We start from the raw sequence: 12,867 nt of genomic DNA on the forward strand, positions 1-12,867 counted from the left end.
ACCACACTTACACTTTCCGGTCTTCGCTGAAGTGCGCTTCGCGGAAGTGCACGAAGGGTTCGACAATTGCACAACAATTGCAGAATCGGGACGATTTGGGTGACGTCATCCAGGTATGCCTCTATGTCAGCGGCGGCAGGGGTTGTTATTTTGGCAATTTTGCTGTTTGAAATTATATAAAAACGTCAGTAAAGTAGCAGTAAATTAAAACTCAGTCTCTTTCTTTCAGATGATGGGAGCTATGGCTCCATTATGTTGACTATTTGCGGCGCCTGCACGATTTGCAGCGCATGCGCAGAGGGTTGCTAATATACGGCAGCTAAATTAAGACAAAATACGTAGGGATTGTGACCATAAAACATCGATTGAAATGGCACCTACACATATGATAAACTTTGTAATTATTGGATACTTACACTTGAAGAGTATATTTTCGGCACAGTTCCAGGAATCCCACCGAATGTCGTCAGTTTCCCGCTATTTTGATTAAATCCGCAATGAATTGTGGGTTTAAGGAGACATGGATGCGGACTTTGCCGAACCACGGAGCAAGGGCGCAGAGGGGGCGGGACGACAGTGCACTTCGCACAATAGGGACGCCGTACGCACTCGTAACCTTCGTGGTACAAGGGTACAAGTGCAGGTATTGGTATTGACCCCTAAAACCGAAGCATATTACCCACTATTTCTTACGGATAGGAAAATGACGACTTCGGAGGATTTCCTGTACCTGTTCCGAAAAACATGTCTCTTCGAGTAAAAATATCGTATTATTACAACGTTTATAATATTTGTATGTTTAATTTCATCGACGTTTTAACCAAAATCAAGGGTTACGATGTATTTTGTTTTAGTTTACCTGCCGTACCTAGCAACCTTCTGACGCACCGGCATACATCGATGACGTCACACAAAGTGTTCCGATTTTGCAATTTTTTTAATTCACCCCCTCGAACACCTTTGTGCTCTTGTAGGTGTGCACTTCAGTGAAGAACGTAGCGTGCAAGTGTGGGTATTCGGATTGGGCCTCCCGCTACCGGAAATGTGCCTCACTTGAATTGGCCGGCTAAACTAAGCTAGGCAATTTCATGCACACACTTACGTGAGAAGGCGCCTTTTCCTGTTTTACTCTACATTTATTTGTTTTGTTTTTTCCCCGCTCACTATTAACGGCAAAGCGGATTAAAACATGTCCAGGAGACGACATAGCGACTCCTATGATGGTAAGTTTGAGTTTGACGTCGTCGTATTTTCCACGTTGGGGCAAATGAATTGCGGCTAGTAGGCAAGTAGCCACTTGTATTTGTTGTAATTCGTCTTCCCGCTGCTCATTTGTTTGTAAATCACCTATGGGAAGAAAATGACAGGAAATACGCATAACATATCACTGCTCGTTCTTATTCTCTTCCACTACTTTGCACGCGTAGTCACAATGCTGACCTTATGTGTCGTTGTTAGCAATGTTTTTAGCTTTTGAGTTAGCTCTAACTCGAGCAGCATAGGAGGCAATCATAGGTTTATTTAATTAAACGTTTGTCTTGTTTTTATACCCGATAAAAGAAACAGTCAGCATATATCCGCGTTTTGCTCATAGCGCCAATGCACCAAACGTCAAATTTCAAATACGAAAATGAATTAATTTTGTTTGTATGACGGTAAAGTACATTCAACCCTCGCCTGGATAATAATAGTAGCGAGTAAAGGTCTCCCCACCCCCAAAGAAATGCATGTAATTGCTTACATTCAAAACCTAAATACATCCCAAACTATAATTGTATAAAAGGCCAATGGCTTCCAACTAATCACGTCCAAAATAACGCAATATGTTTCACATCCATTATCGATACCGCTTATCCACTTAAGATAAAATTGAAGTCGGTGACTGCTACCAACCGCTAGTGAACGTTATTAGGAGACATGTAGAAAAGGTCACAAAGATGTTCTGACACAAGTAGCCAACAACACAAGTCCACGTGCTTGCAAGGACACAACTCCCCTCGGACAAAAGTAGACACGGATACAAGTCCACTAGGACATGAGGTTGCCAGGACACAGTTTAGCAAGGGCCCAAGTACATTTGCTCAAACGATGGTAGGACTCCAGTCCACTGAAACATAAGGATGTCAGGATGAAAGTTGACAAATACACAAGGACACAACTCCATGTCAGTACAGAAGCACGCGAGGACAAAGGTACACTTGGGCACAAGCAAACAAGAGCATAAGTCGACCAGGACACAAGTGGACAAGGAACCAAGTCCACCAGGACACAAGCACACAAGGGCAGAAGTCGGGGACACGAGTCAAAATTACGCTAGGGCACAAGTAACAACGGTTTAGCGGTTTTCAATGCCTGTAAAATGTTGTTTTTGTCTGCTCCAATGTGAAACCAACAGGAGGCCAGGATCACAAGAGGAGGAGAACCTCCGAGCCCACCGAGATTGAGGACAGCCTAGAGTCTTTGATATGCAATGTGGGAGAAAAGGTAACTGTTTTGCGCTGGAAGTCATGTTGCACATCAGCGGGGATACTTGCAAACCTGCTATGCAAACTTAAGCTCTGTTCAGTTTCCCTTGTGGGATTAGATGAGATGAGATTCCAAATAACTTCCAGTTGTCCTCCAGAGTGCAGTTGTGTTTAGAGATATTATTACTTTCGAGATGTATTCTGGGAGCCATATTATGCTTGAGCGGACAGCAGTAATTGCTGTGATGTTTGTTTGGCCAGAGCAAGTCATCCTTGGAGAGCAACTTGGAGGGGCTTGCCGGCGTGTTGGAGGCTGACCTTCCCAACTACAAGAACAAAATCCTTCGCATTTTATGTGCAGTGTAAGTAAAATGCCTCGACTCACACACGCGCACTTAGCGTAGTAGTTGTCATCGTCGGCTCTCTCGCGTCCGCAGGGCTCGCCTCCTCCCCGAGAAGCTCACCGTGTATACCACGCTGGTGGGCCTCCTCAACGCCAGGAACTACAACTTTGGCGGCGAGTTTGTCGAGGCCATGATCCGGCAGCTGAAGGAGACTCTGAAGAACAACCTTTACAATGAGGCCGTTTACCTGGTAACATAGCGCGGCGTGACCATGTCGGCGGCCTTTTCGTCCTATTAACGCGTTTGGTTTAGGTGCGCTTCCTGTCCGACCTGGTCAACTGCCACGTGATTGCCGCTCCATCCATGGTGGCCATGTTTGAGAACTTTGTCAGCGTTACGCAGGAGGAAGATGTACCACAGGTATTTTCATTTGGAGTGTCATACTGTATGTGGGTAGTTAATAAGGGTTCATAATGTTTTTGGGTGTTTTGGCGCCAAGGTTCGGTCGGATTGGTTCGTGTACGTGGTGCTGTCCTGCCTGCCGTGGGTGGGCAAGGAGCTCTACGAGAAGAAGGATGTGGAGATGGACCGACTCCTCAGCCAGATTGAAGGCTATCTCAAGTAGGACTTGACTTGAACAAAACGCATGTCACCCTTTGCAAAATGGCAGCTTTTTTCTGACGATGTTACAGCCTATTTCCCAGCATAGGTAAATGTGACTCTGTTTTCTTCTGTAGGCTACACAAATAATAACATATAAGAATAATCTTAAGAAATATCATGTTACTCTTGTAGGATTACATGTTTTTCCGAACAAATTTGACTTTCGGTAAAAGTGTTACTTTATTCTAAGGCTGAAGGACCTCCATCAACACGATGGGATTCTGTCATTTTAAATGTCAATTGCGCACAGTTACATGCACTGTTGTTATGGCACATCGTCACAATAAAGCTGTCCTGACAGCTGGAATATATGTAGGGACTTTTATTTTGTAGGTGCCATGGCAAGTGTTTAAAGCTGCAGGTTTGACAAGAAAAAAAACAACTTTTTAGCTCATTTATCTTGCAGCTCAGATTAAATTGACTGTAATTATTGGACATAGGTTTTGCGGTGGAAAATGGCGTGCCCTACCGACGGTGGCGCGCCGTGACTTTAAGACATAAGCCTTCACTAAAGCTGGGTAACTTCACACCGCAGGCAAATACGACCCAGATCAGATTTTTGTGCCAATATGCGACCTGTATCTGATTTTGTAATTTTTTTTTTTTAATGACGGCCTGAATGGCATAATTCCTTTTTTTTTTTTTTTTTTTTTTCAAATGAGACCTGGGCCACTTTCATATGTGGTCCTAGGTTGGATAAATATTGGATTTTTTCCAATGGGACCTGAGTCTGAACCGCCGGTGACGTCCTTCGCAGCCCAAAATACGCTCCGCGTGGGCGGATCAGTGCTGGGAGCTGGGAGATCAAATCTGCAAAGTTGTTTTTGCGGAACGGTATTGACTTTATATGTGAAGCCCTTTGAGACTTTCCTGTGATTAAGGGCTTTATAAATAAATTTGACTTGACTTGAATTTAATCCCACTTGAAACATGAAGCATAAAGTTGACATATGTGGTCATATTAAATATTAGATGTCACCTTTAGTAGACGTCTCCAATAAATAGAGGTCGAGAGGCGAGCGTCTCATTTCCCCAAAATATTTCTCTCTCCTCCCTCCTCCGTACTCTGGCAAAACGAGATGATTAAAAAAATGACACACGACCGTGTTTACTTACAGTGGGTACGGAAAGTCTTCAGACCCCTTGAAAATGGTCACTTTCTGTCATTGCAGCAAAATTTCAAGTCTACTTTCCGTACCCACTGTACATAAACACTGTGCCACATGACGTTTTTGTGGTGCATGTCACCTGATGTGCTTTGTGCGCATGTGTCACATGACCGACACGTTGCATTCACGTTAGAAATCACATTTGTTTTTGGAATAAAACGTAACAATAAAAGGTAATAAAACATAAAAATAATGGATTTAACCCAAAAATCCGAATTGGGCATCACGCCCTGCTGTGTGAATGTAGCCGTAGTCTCATGAGAAAACCTTTTTCTCCTAAAATGTATTTCTCATAAGATTGCAACTACAACATTTATTTGTAAGATTGCAAATTCTTTACTCTTAAGTGCAACTTTTTTTCCCTAAAAATACACATTTATTCTCATTAGTACAGTTATTACTTTTTTATACTTTCTTTCTTATAGGGAAAAAATTATGACATTATCCTTTGCCAGATTTCATTCTCATTAAATTACTTCATTCTTTACTTGGAAAAAAAAGGACTGTATTCTTTCATGATTACAACTTTTTCAAGTTTCAAAAAAAGATACACGTCTCTGGTGAATTAGTACCATTTTTCTCCAAAATGTGATTTTATTCCAACAACTTTCCTCGTTTTTTCCTCACAAGACGAAGAAAGCCCAACCCTTTTTTTCTAGATGGGAAAAATAATCTAACTTTGTCTAAAGTATTTTCTCATGGTTACCTTTTTATTTCCTAAATAAATGTAGCTGAATGTTCTTGTAGCAGTCATTTTGTTTTTCGTCAGTGTCCCCAATATGTTTTACTAACCTCTTCTTCTGTTTTCCGCAGTTTACTGTCCCCGCTTGCTGTAAACACGATACACTGACTGATCTGCATCTTGTGCCGCTTCTTTTCAGGAGGCGAGTGAAGACTCATCTCCCCATGCTTCAGGTGTGGACTGCCGAGAAGCCCCACCCACAAGAGGAGGTGAGAAATTTGATCTCGTTTCAACGCGCGCCCACTCCCAAAACGTTTTGTCGTTACCAACCCTGAGTATTTCCTGGCAGTACCTGGACTGCCTTTGGGCGCAGATCCAGAAGCTAAAGAAGGACCGTTGGCAGGAGCGTCACATCCTGCGCCCGTACATCGCTTTCGACAGTGTGCTCTGCGAGGCCCTGCAACACAACCTGCCCCCCTTCACGCCGCCAGGACACATGCCCAATGCCCAGTACCCCATGCCCCACGTCATCTTCCGCATGTTCGACTACACCGACGCACCAGAGGTAAGCCCTTTTGGCACATACGGGGATGAGAGTTTCCCGCCAATCGCTGGATTTCCCACTTTTGCCGACCAAAATGAATACGTATCGAACGTGATACATGGTTAAGATACACGTTTGTAGACAATGACGATATCGACGACTTTGTAACAGAATAGAAGATGGTCAAAACCAATCTTTTTTTTTTTTAATAATTAAAATTAGCGCTCCTCTTGCACTGACACTATTTTTTACATCTTCGATTGAAACGGTAAATGATAAACCCGGGACTGTGTGAAAGCCACATGTCTTGGCTCTCAAATTCTTTTTTGGAATGATGTTTCTATCTGGTTTCGTAAGTGTGCTAAAGTTAGCTTTAGCTGGCGGTAAATTGCCCTAGCGCATATTGTCGTTTGTGACCGTTTAACTCGGTTCATGTGCATTATAGCTTTTTGGCGTGATTTTATAAGAAGTATCCAAGTTAGGTGTTTTCTAATGGTGTCACTGGGTGACAAGAAAAAGAATGGCTTTTCAGGAAATGTTTCATGCTGTGCTTGTTTTTTATTCTGTAGTGCTTTAAAAATGGAGACCCATTTGCCCCCATAATTTATCACGTTGTCGTCAAACATTAATGCTTTATTTATGTCGCTTTTTTTGGGAGGGGGGTATGTGTTTTACGTATTATCTTGTGTGACTGCTGTATGTTGCCATCAGGGTCCGGTCATGCCCGGCAGTCATTCTGTGGAGAGGTTTGTCATCGAGGAGAACCTGCACTGCATCATGAAGACTCATTGGAGAGAGCGCAGAACTTGGTAAACCTCTATACGTAGTTCCTCTGTACACTCTTGCTTGTTGAAATCTGTATCTTGTGTGTGTGGGCGGTACCTCGGCTTACAAATGACCCGATTTATGAGTCTTCCGAGATGCGAGCTGTTTGTGCTGCTGATTTTTTTTTTTTTTTTTGTTTTCTTTTTTTTTAGGTTGCAAGCAAATATTTGAATTACAAATGCTTAATAGGGGCATGCAACGTCACAACTTCAAAAAAAAGCAAGCCAAATGCGTCCTTATAACTGTTTACTGCCATTATCAATTGAAATTCAAACATAAAACATATAGAACTACACTTTGTATTTAACCAAACCGCGACGCTTTCGATAGTCCACCACGAATGTTGATGCAAAATGCAAAACACCATCACCCTTTAAGCAACAGACATTGCAACAACAGCAATAGCAATAAGTGCAGATAGACGATGTAGCAATGCTCACAGACATATGTTATTTATCCTCCACAAAAAAACACTTCTATTGCAGAAGCTCCTCAGTCAGTGTAGTGTAGTCTATGTTTTGATTATACAGCCCCCTGGTGGCCATGGTGCGCACACCAGGAGGAACATGTCAGTGAGCATTGAATCACGACATCATGACTCACAAACTATTTAAGTCTTTGTTTTATTATATATTTTACTTAAGTTTATATAAAGTGCAATACTGTAGAGTGATTCTCATTTAAAAAGACTATTCCATTTTTATTGGTGTTTTTCGCGGGGTTGGAACAGATCAATGGCACTTCCTTTTATTTCAAAGGGTAAAGATGATTTGAAGTACAGGTTTTAGGAGTTACAATCGTGCTCACGGAACAAATTGCACTTGTAAGTCAAGGCATCACTGTACACGCAAACAACCTTGACTTTGTTGTTTGCATTGCAGCGCCGCCCAGTTGCTCAGCTACCCCGGCAAAAATAAGATCCCGCTCAACTATCATATCGTGGAGGTGTGCTTATTTCTTTTTTTATGATAAACAAAATCCAACATGAAACACATATTTTTGACTAAATTCTTTTTCTTTTTTTTTTTTGTTTTAACCTTCAGGTGATTTTTGGAGAACTTTTTCAGCTGCCCTCTCCGCCTCACATTGATGTCATGTACACGTCGCTGCTGATTGAACTTTGCAAACTCCAGCCAGGCTCGCTACCGCAAGTCGTATCCTAATATATATGAGAGAAGAAGTCAATTACGTGTTCAGTTTTCAACAATTCTCAGTCATAAGCAAGAATCGTCTGTTTTTCTTAATTGATAATATGTTCGACTCGCAAATGTGTGCGATCAACTGCAAATGGCCAACATTGCCGTCATCCTTTCGTTCTCCTCTCAAGGTCAAATTTTGTTGCGCTTGTTGTCTGCCATGAGCGGCCGCCCAAAAAAAGTCAAAGCCCCGTAAGAAGTTGTCCAGTTTGGTTGAAAGTGTCATTTCATGTCCATTTGCGAGACGTGTACTTGAACCAACAACCCCCCAAGGGAATTCGGTGAAGTGAAAAATGGTTTAAGGGGCTGTGCTGAATCTCCAAATGCTGAAAGCATGTCGACCGCTTTCTTTAACTGAGCACCTCAGTTGGCCCAAGCCACAGAGATGCTCTACATGCGACTGGACACCATGAGCACCACCTGTATCGACAGGTAATAAAAGTCTCCGACTCGGCTGCGCTGAAGCGCCGCGCCCCTTTCCTCCTGTCGCACCCTCACCCACTTCCTGGTTCCAGACTCATCAACTGGTTCTCCCACCATTTGAGCAACTTCCAGTTCCGATGGAGCTGGGATGACTGGTGAGCGATAGCTTGGAAAGGGAGATTGTGGATATTTGGCGTCAGCAGGCTTGATTGGCCCTTTGTTGTTGTTGTTTTGTTGGTAAAGGGCGGACTGTTTGACACTGGATCTCGAGAAACCCAAACCCAAATTCGTCAAAGAAGTTCTGGAGAAGTGTATGAGGTATGGAATTGTTTGTCATATATCAATAAGTAATTATGATACGTGAGAAGAAATATGGTAATCAAGGAAAAACAATATGCCATACTGCGTGGTGCGTTTGCAAGTTCCCGACGTTGTGAAAGCACTTTTAATGCACTGCGTTGCTCTGTGCAGCAACTGTACTACTACTTTGCGATGTCCGTTCAAATTCGATTGATTGTTCAGCCCTTGTAAATGATGTTTTTATTCATATTAATTATTATGAGTAATTGTTCATATGAAATATAATTTAAATCTGCTATATTATTAGGTCATAAAATGTGACGTAAATACGCTACATTAGACTTGTATTGACTGTTAAATATGTAATTATTGTAACTTAGAGGTGCAAAAATGAGATCACGTAATTGAACTATGTTAGAGGTGAATCCACGATCCAAACACGTTGATATCGTTTCAGTAAGGTACATGATAGCGATTCAGAGGTACGTACGTAAAATCTGATGTCAATATATAGTATGTCTTGTTTCAACTGTGAGCGGGTGTGTGTTATGCAGGTTGTCCTACCACCAGAGGATAGTGGAAATTGTCCCGCCCACCTTCGCCGCGCTCATCCCGGCCGAGCCAATCTTCATTTACAAATACGCGGACGAAAGCGCTTGTAAGCCACTTTGTCGTCGTTAGTAGGCTGCCGAAAAGATGGGGAAACATGCTCCATCCCCTTGGTTTCATTCACAGCTGACCTTTTCTTTTGTCTCAGCGTTGTTGCCAGGTTACCCCGTCTCAGTCACTGTCTGCAACGCCATCAAGAACCGAGCATCCAACGAGGAGATTCTCTCCATCCTCAAAGACATACCCAACCCCAACCAGGAAGACGACGACGGTTGTTTGTTTTCATAGCAGTTATTCGACATCTTTTACACTATAATGATTTATGTCGGCTGCCGCTATGTGAACGTAAATGTCGTTTGATATTTATGCCGATTCTCTCCTGGCAGACGAAGGCGAGAGCTTCAACCCGCTGAAGGTGGACGTCTTCTTGCAGACGCTTCTTCACCTGGCTGCCAAATCCTTCAGCCACTCGTTCAGCGCCCTGGGCAAGTAAGTTCACCTCAGAACCTTAAAACATGGCACTGGCTAAGTAGGGCTGAACGATTAATTGCATTTGCAATATAATCGCGATTTGAGACAGCGCGATTACGTAATCGCGAAGGCTTCGGTTTAAATGGTCATTACATTATTGACAGCGGAGGGGGGATCCACCAAACGCTAAGCTAACGCTGCTGCTGCTACAGCATGCTCGATCCTTTTTACCTCGCATGCTTCAAACTTCCCGCGTGTGGGGGAAAAAAAACTCCCTGTGTTCGTCTGTCTATGTGGGAACGTTAATCGTTTTTTCGCTGCATTTGTTTTATTAAAAAGATTCCGCATCGATTCAGAGGTATCAATAATCGATAAATTAAAAACAAACAAAAAAGACGTGCAAGCGTTTGTACGTCAGATGTCCGCGCTGCGGCTTGACAAGATGGCAGAACAAGCAAAACCTCGCACGAGTGGCACAATCCTCATTAAAAGCATCGGTTAGCAGACATTTCGTTTCGCCTATGGATCGGAAATCAATGGAATCGTAGGCCTCAGAATCGGATCGAATCGTGAGCTACCCATAGATTCCCACACCTACTATTTTGTGAGAGCGCGTGTGTGAGGAAGCGTCCGTCATGGCGTCGCTGCTTGCCGCCGTTGACTTTGATTTATGTGTTCGAAGTTTGAGCGCGCACACACACACACACACACAGGCGTGAGCGTGCAGCTCCTTGAGCCACGACAAATAAAAACGCATCCATGCAAAGTTGTTTAGCGGTCAAATATTGAAGGCCCCCCCATCACTTCACTCAAAAGGCATCCATTTGCGCTTTTTAATCTTTCGGAAACACTCGAGTGCATTTGATCGAAATCAAATCAAATCTTAAGGGTTGTTTTCTGAAATTGATTTGGAATGATAGTTAACTGTTAATGGATCCTAGTTTGTGGGGGATTACTGTAGTTTTATATAGTTTCAAAAATGGCCAATGGGGAAAAAAAGAAAAAGCCTCCTCGCTAATATAAATGTGCTGGTCTTCGCCGCAGGTTTCACGAGATCCTGAAGAACCTGACGGAGAGTGATGAGGGCAAACTGCACATTCTCAAGGTGGTCTACCAGGCGTGGAAGAACCACCCGCAGGTAAGACGCCCTCCCCCACCCCCCCACCCCCAGGCCCCAGCGACTCTCGTCGCTCGGCGGGTTTCGGCTAACCCGCGTTCTGGCACTTTTGAATCCTTTTAGATGATCGCCGTGCTGGTGGACAAAATGATCCGCACGCAGATTGTGGACTGCGCTGCGGTGGCCAACTGGCTTTTCTCTCAGGACATGGCTCACGAGTTCACCAGGTGCGTACCTGGTCTACCTCCTCATCCACTTCCCCAGTTGAGGAGTTCCACAAGTTCTCTCCCCGTGCTTTCACCCGACCCAGGCTTTACATTTGGGAGATTCTGCACTCGACCATCCGCAAGATGAACAAACACGTGCAAAAGATCCAGAAGGAGCTGGAGGAGGCCAAGGACAAGCTGGAGAAGCAGCAAAATAAGAGGGTATGTCTTCTCTCGTGCAGAAAAGACACAGACAGAAAATCAGCCTTTAGTTTGCCTCTGTGTATGAAAGAGAAAAATCTGGCATTATGGAGCTTAGTGATGGACAATCTCTTTTGACAAGGAAAGTCAAGTGCACGTGTACCACAACAGCACATGGCCAACTAAAGGGAACCGATTGATGTTAGCCGATTCAATATAACGTGCTACCGCTAGTAGGGCTGCACCATATATCAGATATATATTATATATCATCACGATAATTGCCCGTACGAGATGCATATGGCAAAGACGAGCTACATAATGCTGTTTTTCCCAACTTTTTGAGTGCCGTTGAATGTCTCTGTTACTACTCCTAAAAAGTGCGCGGGTAGATTACTACATAGCGCGTGTGTCTGCTTGCATCGGGCAGCCGAGGGACAGCGGCGACGAAGAAGACATGGAGAAGAACAGCGAGGACGAGGAGGGTCAACTGGAGGAGCAGATTGAGAGGCTGCAGGAGAAAGTAGAGTCGGCCCAGAGTGAGCAGAAGAACCTCTTCCTTGTCATCTTCCAGGTGAGAATCAAAAAGTTATTGATCTTTGGGGGGAACATGATTTATTATGATTAATTGCCTCAAGTTCACTTTCTTGTCCTTGGGTCATCGTCACCTTTTTGTGCTACGTTTCTGCGGTGCAATCAAAGTTGCGCTGAAACTTTGTGCGCATTGACGCTGGACCTCTGGCTTTTCCCCCGAAGGACGCACGTGTTACGCTACGTCACTCTAACTTCTTCTTCCTATTCAGTGGTCATCAGCACTTTTTTTAATCTCTTTTGTTGTGCGATGAAGTCTCACGAATAATTGTTTTTTCTCGAATTTCTGACGTTTCTTTGGGACTTTTACGCTCACTTCAAATTCCTGTTCTACAGTCGTTTTCACATTTGGAATCTTTCCTTGCTACCATCATAAAAGGTCTGTGTGATCTTTTGAGGAACCAATCATAGCTTAACAGCAATTTGTGGCATGTGGGCCGGCAGCGCTTCATCATGCTGTTGACTGAGCACCTCGTGCGCTGCGAGACGGGCAGCGTCAACATCAGCACGCCGTGGTACAAGAACTGCGTGGAGAGGCTGCAGCAGATCTTTCTCATGGTAACACGCACGCACGCACACACACATGCACACCGGCGTGCAAAATCAAGTACTCACACAAACTCTACCCTTCCTCATCAGCACCACGTGACCATCCAGCAGTACATGGGCACGTTGGAAAATCTGCTTTTCACGGCCGAGCTGGACCACCACATCTTAGCTGTCTATCAGCAGTTTTGCGCCCTTCAACTCTGAAAATCCTCTGCTCAACTTTACGGCTCTTGCATCAAGAATCCCCTTAGCCATTAAAAAAACAAACAAACAAACAAAACAAAAACCACACTATTTACGATGCCGTTTTTGTTGTTGTTTTTTTTAGTCGTTGCCCTTGATGGACTCAAAGTCCATAGAGAACCTTCCACCTTTTTTTTTTTTTTTTTTTTTTTTTATATATTTGTTTTATGTGGAATTGGAAAAGGAATTAAAACTCCAGTCCTTTAAACCAGGTGTGTCTGCTTTCTTGATGAGGTGTGTGAAGTATGTTTGAAATGCACCTCGCGTCA

At 43.6% G+C, this 12,867-nt stretch overlaps 1 protein-coding gene across 1 annotated transcript; it reads left to right on the forward strand.

Moving 5' to 3' along the window:
- Nucleotides 1-945: 945 nt before the first annotated feature.
- On the forward strand, nt 946-12,744 carry ncbp1 (nuclear cap binding protein subunit 1). The gene is made up of 23 exons (XM_086024544.1): nt 946-1,223; nt 2,396-2,484; nt 2,727-2,827; nt 2,903-3,059; nt 3,122-3,229; nt 3,309-3,430; nt 5,523-5,592; nt 5,673-5,888; nt 6,579-6,676; nt 7,574-7,637; nt 7,736-7,846; nt 8,256-8,320; nt 8,404-8,466; nt 8,555-8,629; nt 9,166-9,269; nt 9,369-9,491; nt 9,607-9,709; nt 10,736-10,829; nt 10,932-11,035; nt 11,119-11,236; nt 11,646-11,789; nt 12,251-12,364; nt 12,446-12,744. Exons 1-23 carry the CDS (start codon nt 1,190-1,192, stop codon nt 12,557-12,559), a joined length of 2,391 nt encoding a protein of 796 aa, XP_085880670.1. The 5' UTR covers nt 946-1,189; the 3' UTR covers nt 12,560-12,744.
- Nucleotides 12,745-12,867: the final 123 nt, after the last annotated feature.

The sequence above is a fragment of the Filicampus tigris genome, chromosome 2 (genome assembly GCF_054856515.1).
Source record: "Filicampus tigris isolate MCC_2025a chromosome 2, RoL_Ftig_1.0, whole genome shotgun sequence".
Classification (NCBI taxonomy): domain Eukaryota; kingdom Metazoa; phylum Chordata; class Actinopteri; order Syngnathiformes; family Syngnathidae; genus Filicampus; species Filicampus tigris.